Genomic DNA, 17,706 nt, shown 5'->3' with positions numbered 1-17,706 from the left:
AATATTATAATATAATAATATCATCTTTGAGAATTAACAATTACCAAAATAAAAGCTTGACAGTCGGGGAGAATTTAAAACTCCAAAAACAATTAGCAGTAATGATTTTGTTATTATGTTTGAGCAAAATAACACAGCATTAGCCATGGCAAAATGAATCAAATTGCAGGAAATTAGATTTAAAACTGTAAAAAAAAAAATGGTATCTCAGCTCCATGGCAAAGTGTAGAATTGCAGGAAATGTGCATTAAAACTGCAAAAATATTTCTCAGCTATATGGAGAAATTTGTAGAATTGCAGGAAATTGGCAAAAAGAAATATGCTAAAATGTCTACACTGCCAAGATGTGTAGACACACCCCCCCCCAAAAAATGTAAATGCAGCCGTGCCAACCGCGCCCATTACCACGCCCACCACCACGCCCACCACCTAAGGCCCTTTTCGATCGAGAATAAATCCTGAGCACACACACGCACACACACACGCGCGCAGTGGTCGAAAAGCACTGGGGAACTCCCGTCCCAAGGGTTTTTTTCAGTAAAGGTCTCGGCAGGTCTCAACCTGACTAATGACTAATTACAGACACAAAGAGAGACAGAGGGGCATACGAGTGGAGGTAGAAGGCAAAGAGGGAGATTAGGGAGTATGGATAAGTGTAGCTGTGGCACAAGTACATTTTTGTAATCCACTTACCGTAATTGCTGGACTATTAAGCGCACCTGAATATAAGCCGCACCCACTGAATTTAAAAAAAAAATGTATTTTGTACATAAATAAGCCGCACATGTCTATAAGCCGCAGGTGCCTACCGGTACATTGAAACAAATGAACTTTACACAGCCTTTAAAGGAAACACAGCTTGTAACAAAAATAAATAGGCTTTTTAAACGAAACACGGCTTGTAACAAAAATAAATAGGCCTTTAAACGAAACACGGCTTGTAACAAAAATAAATAGGCTTTAACGAAACACGGCTTGTAACAAATTTTAAAAAAATAGCAGTAAACAGTAGCCTACCAAGAAAGTCATTGGTCACTATCTTCCTCCTGTGCACTGAAACCACTGAAGTCATCTCCTTTGGTGTCGGAGTTGAATAGCCTCAGAATTGCTTCATCCGATGTTGGATCGTTTTCATTGTCGCTCTCGTCACTTTCATCCGGAGGCAAATTCCCCGCTGAGCTCATGCTGCCCTCTTCAATACGCAGCAGTCCAGCCTTTCGAAACCCGTTGATGATAGTGGATTTTTTTTTTTTTTTTGACAATGCTCCACGCTGTCAGGACCCACTGGCAGACTTGACCATAAGTTGCTCTTCGCATGCGGCCCGTTTTAGTGAAGGATTTCTCCCCACTTGTCATCCAAGCCTCATTTTCTAGTTCGGGCCATCTGCTTTTCTTTCCTCTGAAAGCTTTTGTTGTCTTTTTGCACTGAGTCAGTTTCTCACGCTGCTGTTTCCAACGTCTTATCATCGACTCATTAAGGCCAAGCTCCCGTGCAGCAGCTCTATTTCCTTTTCCAACAGCCAGATCGATCGCCTTCAAATTGAAAGCTGCATCATATGCATTTCTGTAACGGTCGGCGTAATCCTCCTCATCGGACGAGGAGGAGAGGCGAGAAGGATCAGACTAATATGCGGAGTGGTTTGTGTCCATGATTATTTATTAACCAAATAAACGGAACACTAACGAAACAAAATGACAAAAGAGAAACGACCCGAATACAGACACGAGATACAACACGAGATACAAAAAGTATGATTCTCAATCAGGGACAACGATTTACAGCTGCCTCTGATTGAGAATCATACCCGGCCGAACACAAACAACCCGACATAGAAAAATAACACATGGACAACCCACCCCAACTCACGCCCTGACCAACCAAATAAATACAAGAAAAAGGAAAAACAGGTCAGGAACGTGACAATTTCTCCGTGTCTTTGCCATGATGAGGGTGACAAAATGACTACCGTAATCAGAATTATGGGAAGTTTGAGCGCGCTCGATTTACGTCACATTATGTGACGGTGCTCAGTTTTTTGGCGGCATGAATCTTGTGAAAGCGGGAAAAATCCATAAATTAGCCGCGTCATTGTATAAACCGCAAGGTTCAAAGCGTGGGAAAAAGTAGCGGCTTATAGTCCGGAAATTACGGTAACTAAATGTAATGTCTACTGACACCAAGCAGTAAAAAAAAAACTTAAGCGGCCTGCCAGGACTGGTTCCAAGTCGCTCATTTTACAGAAAGATGACAAGAACACATAGTACTTACAAACATATGCCACAAAATATTGTTTGTTTCAGTAAAGTTCAAATGTGGGTTACCATTTAAACTTTGATAAAACAATGCTGGCTATCATTTCAAATTAAAATCTCTACTGAACCTACAAATCACAGATAAAAAAATGGTTCTCTAAATTTGAACCAGCATGCAGTCTAGTACACTACTACATAGTCTGCCACGTGACCAAATGAGTCATCTCCCTCCCTATCAGTTTCCTCGCTTCCCTCCGTCTTCCCAGCAGCTCCCTAGCGGTCATTCCGCAAATTATTCCTGTCATCGGGCTTGGGTGTGTGCTTACGGCCACACCACTCTCCATTGTACTACGTCAGTCCCTCCCCTCTCAAGCCAAGCCCCTCTAGAACAATTAAGAGGCTTGGGACCGGCTAGCAGGAGTGTGGCCCATAGACCTCTTCTATTGGATGAGTAGACCCACAGTGGACTGGTGGGAAATGAAGAGGAAACAATGAGAACAGGGGGGCTGCCAAGTTCTACGAGGGAACTTTATAGACTTGGATGGGGGCTAATTATGGTATTTTGAAAGGGTAGTAGCGAGCTACTAACCTCAATTAGGAAGCCAAGTTGGGCCACAAGGCATCCATTTGGGCTGTTTATAACACTGTTATGTAGACTGGATGGAAACCACATTGAAACTGAAGTGCTGTTAACACTATTCAGCATTTCTACTTTCAATGAAACCTGAGCGAATCACATTTGGTCTGAAGTCTTCCAAAATAACTATGTAAAAAAAAAAAAAATCAAGCCTACCCACTCAATAAAATAAAGGCAGCAAGGTGTCAAGACCGTAGTCTCAATCCACCCGCCCACAAAGGAAAGACCCACGGGTCTAGTCTCTAGACCAGCACAGCTCCATTTAGGGCCTACTCATCGATCACATTTACCTCATTGCTTTATCCGTCTCTGAGTGTTTCCCATCGTCATAATTTGATCACGTATTCCAGCCTATTCCAACCACTATCTCAGCACGCTCCTCACCGCAAATAACCGCTCTTTGTTCAGCAGGCACATAACCACCAATTAAAAACAAAGATTGAGTCGTTAGGTTATGCCGAAACAAATGTGTCAGTCTAGTAAAGGGATGAAACAGTGACTCCCTCTTTCCTTCAATAAACCCATTCGTCTTTCCTTTATGTGGTACAGTGTATTCGGAAAGTATTCAGACCCCTTGACTTGTTCCACATTTTGTTACGTTACAGCCTTATTCTAAAACGGATTAAATAAATAAAAAACTCCTCAATCTACACACAATACCCCTTCATGAAAAAGCGAAAACAAGTTTTCAGGAAAAAAAAGTATTCAGACCCTTTGCTATGACACTCGAAATTGAGCTCAGATGCATCCTGCTTCCATTGCTCATCCTTGAGATTTTTCTACAACTTGACATGATTTGGAAAAGCACACACCTGTCTATAAAGTATCACAGTTGACAGTTCATGTCAAAGCAAAAACCAAGCCATGAGGTCGAAGGAATTGTCCGTAGAGCTCCGAGACAGGATTGTGTCGAGGCACAGATCTGAGGAAAGGTACCAAAACATTTCTGCAGCATTGAAGGTCCCCAAAAACAGTGGCCTCCATCCTTCTTAAATGTAAGAAGGTTGGAACCACCAAGGTGCCGTGCCCAGTTGATAATCACCCCGGCAATTACGGCATGTCATTAGTAAAAATGGAAAAAAGCAAGGGGCCTAAACAGCTACCCTAGGGAATTCCTGATTCTAACTGGATTATATTTCAGAGGCTTCCATTAAAGAACACCCTCTGTGTTCTGTTAGACAAGTAACTCTTTATCCACATTATAGCAGGGGGTATAAAGCCATAACACATACATTTTTTCCAGCAGCAGACTATGATCGATAATGTCAAAAGCTTCACTGAAGTCGAACGAGACAGCCCCCACAATCAAAGCCAGTTAAGCTTTAATAGAGCAGTGCATTCTAACACAATGAATTGAAATGGATTTCACCTCGTTCATATAGTTGCCAGACATTTTAAGGAATTAAATATAGACCTCCACTGGCTGAAGGAGAAGAGGATCTGGTAAAATAAGGGCATGTTGCTAATATCCTCTAGGTAGCTAGCTAGCTATCTGACTAGCTGTAAATATATGACTGTTACAAGGATAGTATTCTGTAGACACCAAATGCATAAATAAGCAAACAAATATCAGTTAAAATATGGAACAGATAAATGAAAATATTCAACATAAAGGTATGCTACATGTTGGGATGTTGATTAAATGGAAAATCTCAGCGTCCTGTTGGTTGTTTGGTCAAGAGAGTGAGGTGTGATTAATGGTTAAATTCAGTAGCAAGTGTTTGGGTGTGTTTGGGCGTGTTTGGGTGTGTGTACGTAGATGAACTGTGCAGCCTACACTTGCTGCACTCTTGTGTCTCTTGGCTTCCTGTCCTGAGTGCATGCACCAAGAAACCTGTTTGTCCAAAATCCCCACCTGAGATCTAAAGATGAACGCAACATTTGAACAGTGAGCCAAACCACACTATGTGTGTGTACACTCACCACTGTGAGGCTATGTGTGTGTTCTTCCAAGTAACGTGAACGGTGTGCACCACCTGAACTCATTAGGATCATCACCAAACTACGCTATAGCTTTGAAGCAGCTTAGAAGCCGTCAGGTGTAAATGAGTCTCTCAATACCCATGTTGCAACATACTCCTCCCTCCACTCTACAAATAGGATAACAGTGCAAAATGGCAAATGAGCTCCTTTTTCCAAGGGTTAGTCAAAATGTGGTTTATGCAGCTGCTGCAAGTTCTTCTTCCTATGAGGAAACAAGTTACTCAGTCACCTGGTTCAGTGGTTTACATTTGTCTCTTTCCAAACTCCTACCCTAAAGTTTCCGGTTCACAAACTGATTCATAACGATTACTGGCGAAGGGGTCCGCTTACTAGTCAATGGTGGGAAATGAACTGAAGCAGTGAGAAAACAAGGTTTTATGGAGTAAGAGAGCAGGAGGGCGAGACTTTCTCTACCCGGGAAAAACATCCCGGGTAGAGAAAAAGTAAGGATTAAGAAAACATGGCAAGAAAGACTAAAGACAGAGGGGCTGCCAAACACTGACGCGATGGAGGTGCTTCCCCTTATGTGTGCAGCTGTTTTACGAGACAGTGAGCAATACCTCCCCCCTTGTCTCCCAGACTCTGACAGGCTGGGGAATTTAACTTCTCCCTGTTAGGTGGCTTTAAAAATAGCCCTGTGGACAACGTTAAGACCCTGTAGCAACAGCAACGATAACAGCCGCCTCTTGCCAAGCCTCTCAGCGCCTCGTCTGGCATCCGTTTCCAGCAGGGAGTTTTCCACAGGGACAACATATTCACAAGTGAGCGCCGTAGCCTATGTCTAATTCCTGGTTACCGTTCAACTCTTCCCTTTTACTATCTTCTTATTACTTTACCATAAATCTGTTGCGTGAGTGCTGGCGGATTCCGAGGTCATGCGTTTGTTCCTAGACTGTGCTGGGGGAGTTGACGCCCATGTGAAATGCCCTGTCTTCCAACTGCCCTGAACTTAACTCACAGACACCTGCTGAAGCCTGTTGGGGAGACAATATATGCAACAAATGGCAGGTTGGTTTGCTGAGGTCATCCCTATGTTGGACACTGTTGTTTTGTTTGTTTGAAGTTTTTTTTTTCTGGACCAGACTAGCAACCTGCAATAGAAAGTTCCCGAAGATTGCTGCAGTGTTTCCGCTGCAGTCATTTAGCAGTGGTCGCTGCGCCACGGCAAAAATCATTGCTGCCACGCCCCAAAAATATAGAACATGGAAAAAAATATAACATTTTTGCAATCGCGGGGAAAACTGCAGTTTGAATAGTCTTTGTGTAAAAAAAAGGGGATCCCAGCTTTCCCTTCCTACTTTATTTAGTTCTCAACTCCTAAAAATGCACAAACTGCACCATTTAAAACCCAGAGTTTTTAGCAGTGCATGGTTAAGCACCTGTAATTTGCAGTGAGGGCATAGGGGAGAGTGGGGCTAAATGTCAATTGTAGGTTAACTTGAGAAAAAACGTCACCCTACCTCAAAATCCTTTTTTGGGAGTGACTTAAATTGTGATGAGACAGATTACATTTTTAGTTGCGCAAGAGTAGTGGGAACCAGGGAAAGTGTTTGGGGAAACATTGTGACATGAAGTGGTTTCTGTGAGAATTACAGGCAGGGGTGTTTTACACCAGGTGGTGGAATACCCCAAGTTACGCTAAGTTTTTTGGGACATAAAATTCATCAATAGATTGCTAACTACTTTTTTTAAATCACATTTTGTAAATGTATATAAAAAAATATACATGAGACTCGAAATTGAGCTCAGGTGCATCCTGTTTCCATTGATTATCCTTGAGATGTTTCTACAACTGTGGTAAATTCAATTGATTGGACATGATTTGGAAAGGCACACACCTGTCTATATAAGCTCCCCTAGTTGACAATGCACGTCAGAGCATTGAAGATCCCCCAAGAACACAGTGGCCTCCATCATTCTTAAATGGAAGAAGTTTGGAACCACCAAGACTCTTCCTAGAGCTGGCCGCCCAGCCAAACTGAGCAATCGGGGGAGAAGGGCCTTGGTCAGGGAGTTGACCAAGAACCCGATGATCACTCTGACAGAGCTCTAGAGTTCCTCTGTGGAGATGGGAGAACCTTCCAGAAGGACAACCATCTCTGCAGTACTAATCAGGAAGTTTTTCAGCGGCAGGGACTAGCAGACTAGTCAGGATCGAGCAAAGTACAGAGAGATCCTTGATGAAAACCTGCTCCAGAGCGCTCAGGACCTCAGACTGGGGTGAAGGTTCACATTCTAACAGGACAACGACCCTAAGCCCACGGCCAAGACAACGCAGGAGTGGCTTCGGTATAAGTCTCTGAATGTCCTTGAGTGGCCCAGCCAGAGCCTGGACTTGAACATGATCGAACATCTCTGGAGAGACCAGAAAAAAGCTGTGCAGCGACGCTCCCCATCCAACCTGACAGAGCTTGAGAGGATCTGCAGAGAAAAATGGGAGAAACTCCCCAAATACAAGTGTGCCAAGTAGAGGTCGACCGATTATGATTTTTCAACGCCGATACCGATTATTGGAGGACCAAAAAAAGCCGATGCCGATTAATCGGCCGATTTTTTAAATGTATTTGTAATAATGACTTTATTAAGCATTGTGAAGAGCTGCTGGCAAAACGCATGAAAGTGCTGTTTGAATGAATGCGTATGAGCCTGCTGCTGCCTACCATCTCTCAGTCAGACTGCTCTATCAAATCATAGACTTAATTATAACATAATAACACACAGAAATACGAGCCTTTGGTCATTAATATGGTCGAATCCGGAAACTATCATTTCGAAAACATAACGTTTATTCTTTCAGTGAAATACGGAACCCTTCCGTATTTTATCTAACGAGTGGCATCCATAAGTCTAAATATTCCTGTTACATTGCACAATCTTCAATGTTATGTCATAATTACGTACAATTCTGGCAAATTAGTTTGCAACGAGCCAGGCGGCCCAAACTGTTGCATATACCCTGACTCTGCGTGCAATGAACGCAAGAGAAGTGACCCAATTTCACCTGGTTAATATTGCCTGCTAACCTGGATTTCTTTTAGCTAAATATGCAAGTTTAAAAAATATATACTTCTGTGTATTGATTTTAAGAAAGGCATTTATGTTTATGGTTAGGTATAGTCGTGCAACGATTGTGCTTTTTTCGCAAATGCGCTTTTGTTAAATCATCCCCCGTTTGGCGAAGTTGGCTGTCTTTGTTAGGAAGAAATAGTCTTCACACAGTTCGCAACGAGCCAGGCGGCCCAAACTGCTGCATATACCCTGACTCTGTTGCAAGAGAAGTGACACAATTCTCCTAGTTAAAAGAAATTAATGTTAGCAGGCAAAATTAACTAAATATGCAGGTTTAAAAATATATACTTGTGTATTGATTTTAAGAAAGGCATTGATGTTTATGGTTAGGTACACGTTGGAGCAACGACAGTCCTTTTTCGCGAATACGAACCGCGTCGATTATATGCAACGCAGGACACGCTAGATAAACTAGTAATATCATCAACCATGTGTAGTTAACTAGTGATTATAATTGATTGATTGTTTTTTATAAGATAAGTTTAATGCTAGCTAGCAACTTACCTTGGCTTCTTACTGCATTCGCGTAACAGGCAGGTTCCTCGAGGAGTGCAATGTGGTTAGAGCGTTGGACTAGTAAGGTTGCCAGATTGAATCCCCGAGCTGACAAGGTAAAAATCTGTCGTTCTGCCCCTGAACAAGGCAGTTAACCCACCGTTCCTAGGCCGTCATTGAAAATAAGAATGTCTTCTTAACTGACTTGCCTAGTTAAACAAAGGTGTAGTAAAAGTAAAATAAAATAAATCGGCCAAATCGGTGTCCAAAAATACCGATTTACGATTGTTATGAAAACTTGAAATCGGCCCTAATTACTCGACCATTCCGATTAATCGGTCGACCTCTAGTGCCAAGCTTGTCGCGTCATACCCAAGAAGACTCAATGCTGTAAAGGTGCTTCAACAAAGTACTGAGTAAAGGGTCTGAATACTTATGTTAATGTATATTTCAGTTTTTTATTTTAACTAAATTAGCAAAAATTACAAAAAAACTGTTCAGTTTTTGCTTTGTCATCATGGGGTATTGTGTGTAGACCGATGAGGGGGGAAAACTATTTAATCAATTTTAGAATAAGGCTGTAACGTAACACAATGTGGTCTGAATACTTTCCGAAGGCAATGCACATGGTCCAATATGTAAAAATAATTTAAACAATATGTTACTGGGCTTATTTCTGTAGGTGAAAATTATATTTTAGACGGTGCCCCCCCATTACACATTTTTCGAGAAGAAACACTGGATTGCTGTATGTCTTATATTATAATAAGTACGTGTCTAAATATCTTAGTGTGCAATTTAAGCTAATTATTTAGCTAATGTATAGGAACCTATTTTTAAGGCAGTCCGAACCACACTCCTGTCGCAATCGACAGTTTTCTAAAGAAGGGAGGAGGACATGCAAGCCAGCACATTCAGAAGAAGTGATTACGCAACGCACCAACGCTTTTTCAACAGAACATTGGGGGTCGTGGGGTCAATATGGCTGCTGACTCATCCTCACATATCAATAACGGCACTTGAGTTCCAGATAAAAGTGCGTCAAAGCAACAGAATGGTCCAAACATTTGGACCATAAACCAGAGCAGCAGAGTCATCTGCCTTCTATTGCTCACCACATTGAGCCTGTCTGAGCAGCAACTTGGCGAGTCATTCACATTAGGCCAGGGTGATGAACTGGCTAAGCTGTGGGGAATTGTGGGAAATGAATGAGGTGGGGAATTGTACTCACTGGTAGTTCTGAGGGTTCTGGCAGGAATTCTGCATCCTCTCCAAATATGAAGTCTGGAGGTAGTTCTGGATCCCGTGCATTGAAGATGATATCCCCTGAGAAAAGAACAGAATGATCACAAGTCCGCTTTGTCACACCTTTCACACAACACGTAAAGAAAGATTCCTCGAATTGAATTCAGCCCACCATAGCAATGTTTACTACTCAAGCAGAGAGCGCACAGAAACATCTTATTCTGAAAAGAGGTCGATTCTACAGAGATGGGGAAAATGTGTTTACTACAATGGCTCAACTGAATTAAGACATTAGGTGAACAAAATGACTTTGATTCTAGCTGAAGAGATTGATGACCACTTGCATCAACATGAGCTCTTAGCTGTTTTGCCCAATCACTCTGCTGTTTTACACTCAACTCTGTAATGTAACTTGAGATGAAATGGACCTGCACTGTTATCAAATGAGAACAGGTGAATACAGGTGGCTACACTTTTCCAAAAACATGGTGCACGAACAACAAAAACACATACCACTGACAGCCCAACCGCCTAGTTCCTATTTCCAGTAACACTCAAACATTTACAAGGCCTGAAAAATAAAACCAGACAATCATGTTGTTCTGGTTAAATGCTTGAAATTGTACTATTTGCCATAGGCCCTCACAGAATAGTCTACCAATTGTGATACGGAAATGAACCGAGTTGGGGGATTGAATAGGCTACCCTAGAACTCGGTCAATATAGGGTCGCTCCATTTGATTTCAATAGCTTTTTGACTGCACCGCTTTTGATTTGAACGAAACTTTCGATACATATTTGCCAATGGTAGAAGTGGTCAGAAAGTCATTCTTTGGACCTGAATGCCAAAACATTTAGGAGATAGGTGTGCTCAAAGTTGACCCATTTTGAAAACCCCACCCTACCATGAGACATCCATGTCTTCATCACTGGAAGAGATAAATGGGTTGAGTTTGATAATTGAGAAGCTTAACGACGGGGTTGTCAAAGTAAAATGTTTGTATAATACAAATGTCCTTTTTTCTTTCTTTTTTTTTTTTTTACCTTTAACCGCAATTATCAAAAAATGTGTCAACTTAGATTTTTTTCATTTTCGCATATGTTGCAGCTTAGACCCTATCTTATATCATCTGAGGTGTTCGTGTTGTGCCCACAGCATGCCCTTGAATACAGGGTGGATGTCATGTTTCGGCTGATTTTATTACATCTCGTTTTGTTTTAACTTTAAAATGGTAGCACAAAGATGGTTGGAGGGTCCACACATCAGAGAATGATGACTTGAATAGGAATATCAATTGTTTTAAATGATACTGTCAAAATGATACTGTCAATCTTCCATCTTCCATTATTGACAACCTTGATAAAGATCAGCAAAAATGACTGTATAAAACAATTCAAATACTGCGCTATATTGTATGCAATTTCTTTTTCTTATTTTTTTTTAAATGGGGAAATATTATCTTAAACTAATACAATTGCTCAGAGAAAGTTTTTTATATAAAACATTTTTTTTCTCAAAAAAGTTCGGGGGCAAAATTAGACACCCCTGTTTTCAATACCGTTCAATACTTCACCTTGCGAGGATAACGGCACTGAGCCTACAATGTTTTATGAGCTGGAAAACACATTGGGAAGGATCTTAGACGATTCCCCAATACAAAATCCTGACAGATCCTTGATGTCCTTCATCTGTGCTTATGGACTATCCTCTTAAATTCAAACCACAGGTTTGTACGGAGACTGAGATGGCAATTGTAAAATGTTGGTTATGTTGCCAATTAACCATTTCTTTGTGGATTTTGATGTGTGCTTGGGGTTATTGTCTTTCTGGAAGATCTACATGCGGCCAAGTTTCCGGCTCCTGGCAAAGGTAACCAGGTTTTTGGCTCACATATCCTGGTACAGGATATATTTGTCTCTGTGAATGGTCTGTCCTCTGACAAATCAACTGTACATTTCGGTGTTCCTCAAGGTTCCGTTTTAGGACCACTATTGTTTTCACTATATATTTTACCTCTTGGGGATGTTATTCGAAAACATAATGTTAACTTTCACTGCTATGCGGATGACACACAGCTGTACATTTCAATGAAACATGGTGAAGCCCCAAAATTGCCCTCGCTAGAAGCCTGTGTTTCAGACATAAGGAAGTGGATGGCTGAAAACTTTCTACTTTTAAACTCGGACAAAACAGAGATGCTTGTTCTAGGTCCCAAGAAACAAAGAGATCTTCTGTTAAATCTGACAATTCATCTTGATGGTTGTAAAGTCGTCTCAAATAAAACTGAAGGACCTCGGCGTTACTCTTGACCCTGATCTCTCTTTTGACGAACATATCAAGACTGTTTCAAGGACAGCTTTTTTCCATCTACGTAACATTGCAAAAATCAGAAATGTTCTGTCCAAAAATGATGCAGAAAAATTAATCCATGCATTTGTTACTTCTAGGTTAGACTACTGCAATGCTCTACTTTCCGGCTACCCGGATAAAGCACTAAATAAACTTCAGTTAGTGCTAAATACGGCTGCTAGAATCCTGACTAGAACCAAGAAATTTGATCATATTACTCCAGTGCTAGCTTCCCTACACTGGCTTCCTGTTAAGGCAAGGGCTGATTTCAAGGTTTTACTGTTAACCTATAAAGCGTTACATGGGCTTGCTCCTACCTATCTTTCCGAGTTGGTCCTGCCGTACATACCAATACGTACGCTACGGTCACAAGACGCAGGCCTCCTAATTGTCCCTAGAATTTCTAAGCAAACAGCGGGAGGCAGGGCTTTCTCCTATAGATCTCCATTTTTATGGAACAGTCTGCCTACCCATGTGAGAGACGCAGACTCGGTCTCAACCTTTAAGTCTTTACTGAAGACTTATCTCTTCAGTAGGTCATATGATTGAGTGTAGTCTGGCCCAGGAGTGTGAAGGTGAACGGAAAGGCTCTGGAGCAACGAACCGCCCTTGCTGTCTCTGCCAGGCCGGTTCCCCTCTCTCCACTGGGATTCTCTGCCTCTAACCCTGTTACAGGGGCTGAGTCACTGGCTTGCTGGTGCTCTTTCATGCCGTCCCTAGGAGGGGTGCGTCACTTGAGTGGGTTGAGTTACTGACGTGATCTTCCTGTCTGGGTTGGCGCCCCCCCTTGGTTTGTGCTGTGGTGGAGACCTTTGTGGGCTATACTCGGCCTTGTCTCAGGATTGTAAGTTGGTGGTTGAGGATATCCCTCTAGTGGTGCGGGGGCTGTGCTTTGGCAAAGTGGGTGGGGTTATATCCTTCCTGTTTGGCCCTGTCCGGGGGTTTCTTCGGATGGGGCCACAGTGTCTCCTGACCGCTCCTGTCTCAGCCTCCAGTATTTATGCTGCAGTAGTTTATGTGTCGGGGGGCTAGGGTCAGTTGGTTATACCTGGAGTACTTCTCCTGTCTTATCCAGTGTCCTGTGTGAATTTAAGTATGCTCTCTCTAATTCTCTCGTTCTCTCTTTCTCTCTGAGAACCTGAGCCCTAGGACCATACGTCAGGACTACCGGGCATGCTGACACCTTGCTGTCCCCAGTCCGCCTGGCCTTGCTGCTATTCCAGTTTCAACTGTTCTGCCTGCGGTTATGGAACCCCTACCTGTCCCAGACCTGCTGTTTTCAACTCTTAATGATCGGCTATGAAAAGCCAACTGAGATTTATTCCTGATTATTATTTGACCATGCTTGTCATTTATGAACATTTTGAAAATCTTGGCTCTCTCTAATTTTCTCCTTCTCTCTTTCTTTCTCTCGGAGGACCTGGGCCCTAGGACCATGCGTCGGGACTGCCGCCCGTGGTGACTCCTTGCTGTCCCCAGTCCGCCTGGCCTTGCTGCTATTCCAGTTTCAGCTGTTCTGCCTGCGGTTATGGAACCGCCACCTGTCCCAGACCTGTTGTTTTTCAACTCTTAATGATCAGCTATGAAAAGCCAACTGAAAATTATTCATGATTATTATTTGACCATGCTTGTCACTTATGAACATTTTGAACATCTTGGCATAGTTCTGTTATAATCTCCACCCGGCACAGCCAGAAGAGGACTGGCCACCCCTCATAGCCTGGTTCCTCTCTAGGTTTCTTCCTAGGTTTTGGCCTTTCTAGGGAGTTTTTCCTAGCCACCGTGCTTCTACACCTGCATTACTAGCTGTTTGGGGTTTTAGGCTGGGTTTCTGTACAGCACTTCGAGATATTAGCTGATGTACGAAGGGCTATATAAAATAAAATTGATTGATTGATACAGGGTAAAGCGCTTGATTCCGTTGAGCTTAACAAGGGTCCCAGGACCAGTGGAAGCAACATAGCCCCATAACATCAAAGATCCACCACCATATTTTACAGTAGGTATGGGGTTCTTTTCTGCTCATGCATTCTCATTTTGACGCCAAACCCACCAATGGCGTACGAGACCATAGAGCTTTATTTTCCATATCCTCTGACCAAAGCACCGGTTCCAATCCAAGTGCCAATGCTGTTTAGCAAACATCAGGCATTAACATTTGTTGGATGATGTGAAAATAGAGCTCTTTGGTCATGCACACCAGTGGTGGGTTTGGAGTAGAAATGAGAATTCATGAGCAGAAAAGAACCCCATACCTACTGTAAAATATTATAGTGGGTCTTTGATGTTACAGGGCTATTAATATTTCAATTCAATTTACATTTCAATGATGTACCAACTAAATTGCAGGGGTCTGAATGGATATGGCATGTGGTTTGGTAAGAAGAATGCCCCTCTCCCCACAGGTGTGCTTACCCCTTCTGAGGGTTTAGAGCTTGAGGTAGTCACCTTATACAAGTACTTGGGAGTATGGCTAGACGGTACACTGTCCTTCTTTCAGCACATATCAAAGCTGCAGGCTAAAGTTAAATCTAGACTTGGTTTCCTCTATCGTAAATCGCTCCTCTTTCACCCCGGCTGCCAAACTAACCCTGATTCAGATGACCACCCTACCCATGCTAGATTAGGGCTGGGCGAGACGGTATTTTATATATTTTTTTATAATAAAAGTTCTACATTTGCTTTATGAGTAGTGCATGACCTTAGGGTGGCAACACATACATTCTAAGTGATTTCAATGGGTCTTTCTCCATTCTGATTGTTATATACTGTTCAATTCAACTTCAACCCCAAAAAAGTCTTAATCTTCATCAATTTCTGCATTTGAGATCATTTCCACACTGCCACGTAGGGCTGCACAATATGGGCAAGTAATCTGGGCCTTATTTTTAAGCAAATGTTGCAATTTGACTTGCCATTTAGAGCAAAACACTTGGGTTAACTGTTAGAATCATGGGAATAGAATGTCTATTCTAATTATATAGGTAGAATATAAAAGTGGGCACTTTTAATACAGTGTTGTTTGACATGACAACGAATGAAAATGCCAGGGAGTTATTGTGACAGGGTAGGAACTGATGTGTTGATAGGTGTTTCCTGTGTTTCCTGTGTTTCCTAGGGGACCCTATAATCTTTGGCTACATTTAATGTTCTCTTAGCTACTTCATGTAGCAAATATATTCTTGCTTTGCGTTTACCTCTTTAATTTAGAAGACACTGTGGCACAAACAACATGCTGATTTAGGTCTACACAATCACTGGTATTAACAGGCTGTATAGCTCCTTACGCTTGCTCTTACTCAGTACTGTAATGAAACAGGCAGGGAGCAGGTCTCGAACCCTCAACCTTCTAGCCTGAAGTCCAGCGCGCTATCGACTGTGCCGCAAAAGCATGCTGAAGCGGCAGAGTCCATATCCGCGTTTATAAACCCAGCGTTGCTACAGTACATTTATTAGCTAGCTAGCGATTAGCGGCTAACAAGATTTAGGAACAACTTGCTAAGAAAAGTGAACTAGCTGTTTGCAGATGTAAGAAACACAAGCTAATAGTGTAATTGTAGAATGCTAGTAGATTTATATTAAGAAGCAAAGTGACAACTGCATCGTTATCATCATTGACCATGCAGACTGAACGCAAGTGTCTCGTGGTTGAGGAACATCAAATGCGCTCCTTGAGTGACGGGGCGTGGCTAGGTCTGTGTGGAAAGCGGCATAGTGAGAGTAGAGAGAGATGACTCAAGTAGCGAAGTAAACTATAAAAATGGACGTTACACCACTGCGTATCACATTGAACAAACCAAACATTCAAATACCGGTATAAAAGGTAAAGGAAAAACCCAAACCGGTCCGTGCATCAATACCGGTATATCGCAAAAAACGGTATACCGCCCAGCCCTATGCTAGATTTACGGAGACATAATTTACAGATCAGCAGGTAAGGGTGCTCTCTCGAGCGGCTAGATGTTCTTTACCATTCGGCCATCAGATTTGCCACCAATGCTCTTTATAGGACACACCGCTGCACTCTATACTCCTCTGTAAACGGGTCATCTCTGTATACCCGTGGAAAGACCCACTGGTTGATGCTCATTTATAAAACCCTCTTAGGCCTCACTCCCCCTATCTGAGATATCTATTGCAGCCCTCATCCTCCACATACAACACCCTTTTTGCCAGTTACATTCTGTTTAACTTCTTTGGGGGTAGGGGGCAGTATTTTCACGTCCGGATGAAAAGCATGCCCAGAGTAAACGGCCTGCTACAAAGCCATAAAAGCTAGAATATGCATAGTATTAGTATATTTGGATAGAAAACACTCTGAAGTGTCTATAACGGTTTGAATGATGTCTGTGAGTATAACATAACTCATATGGCAGGCAAAAACCAGAGAAAAAATCCAACCAGGAAGTGGGAATGAAGATACAGTGGGATATTGGTAAGGTTGCACTTCCTACGGCTTCTACTAGATGTCAACAGTCTTTAGAACCTTGTCTGATGCTTCTACTGTGAGGTGGGGCCGAAGGAGAAGGGAATGAGTAAGGTCTGCCATGAGCTGACCATGCTCTGACCATGCGTGTTCACATGAGAGGGAGCTCTGTTCCATCGCACTTCTGAAGACAATGGAATTCTCCGGTTGGAACATTATTGAAGATTTATGTTAAAAACATCCTAAAGATTGATTCTATATGTCGTTTGACATGTTTCTACAAACTGTAATATAACTTTTTTAACTTTTCGTCGGAACTTTCGCCTGGACTTGCCCGCGCCTCGTGAGTTTGGATTTGTTTACCAAACGCGCTAATAAAAGGAGCTATTTGGACATAAATTATGGACTTTATCGAACAAAACTAACATTTATTGTGGAACTGGGATTCCTGGGAGTGCATTCTGATGAAGATCATCAAAGGTAAGTGAATATTTATAATGATATTTCTGACTTTTACTGACTCCACAACATGGTGGGAATATGCATGGCTTGTGTTTGTGTCTGAGCGCCGTACTCAGATTATTGCATTGTTTGCTTTTTCCGTAAAGCTTTTTTGAAATCTGACACAGCGGTTGCATTAAGGAGAAGTATATCTATAATTATGTGCATAATACTTGTATCTTTTATCAAAGTTTATTAGAGTATTTCTGTAAATTGATGTGGCTCTCTGAAAATTCGCCGGATGTTTTCCTCCTGTCTTTAGAATTGCAATGGAACGCAGGTCGCTCTCACGTGTGCGCGCGTGATCAACTCATGCCACTCTGGCAGACCTCTGGTTGAATCAGCTCTCAAACGCCCCCACTTCACAGAAGAAGCCTCAGACAAGGTTCAAAAGACTGTTGACATCTAGTGGAAGCCTTAGGAAGTGCAATATGACCCCATAGACACTGTATATTCTATAGGCAATGAGGTGAAAAACTACAAACCTCAGATTTCCCACTTCCTGGTTGGATTTTTCTCAGGTTTTCACCTGTCATATGAGTTATGTTATACTCACAGACATCATTCAAACAGTTTTAGAAACTTCAGAGTGTTTTCTATCCAATACTACTAATAATATGCATATATTAGCTTCTGGGCCTGAGTAGCAGGACGTTTACTCTGTGCACGCTTTTCATCCGAAGGTGAAAATGCTGCCCCCTTAAAAAGGTTTAAAAAAAATGTTTTCAAGTAATTAGAAAATAGTTT

At 42.1% G+C, this 17,706-nt stretch overlaps 1 protein-coding gene across 1 annotated transcript in view; it reads right to left on the bottom strand.

Annotated features, from left to right (window-relative positions):
* Positions 1 to 17,706, bottom strand: part of babam2 (BRISC and BRCA1 A complex member 2) — a 200,496-nt gene that overhangs the window by 159,191 nt on the left and 23,599 nt on the right. Inside the window, exon 4 of the mRNA XM_038967050.1 lies at positions 9,669 to 9,763. Coding sequence (XP_038822978.1) covers positions 9,669 to 9,763 — 95 coding nt within the window. The remainder of the gene's footprint in view (positions 1 to 9,668; positions 9,764 to 17,706) is intronic.

Source organism: Salvelinus namaycush, chromosome 28, assembly GCF_016432855.1.
Source record: "Salvelinus namaycush isolate Seneca chromosome 28, SaNama_1.0, whole genome shotgun sequence".
NCBI lineage: Eukaryota > Metazoa > Chordata > Actinopteri > Salmoniformes > Salmonidae > Salvelinus > Salvelinus namaycush.
The sequence above is the reverse complement of the archived record's forward strand: the minus strand, read 5'-3'. Positions and strand labels throughout refer to the sequence as shown.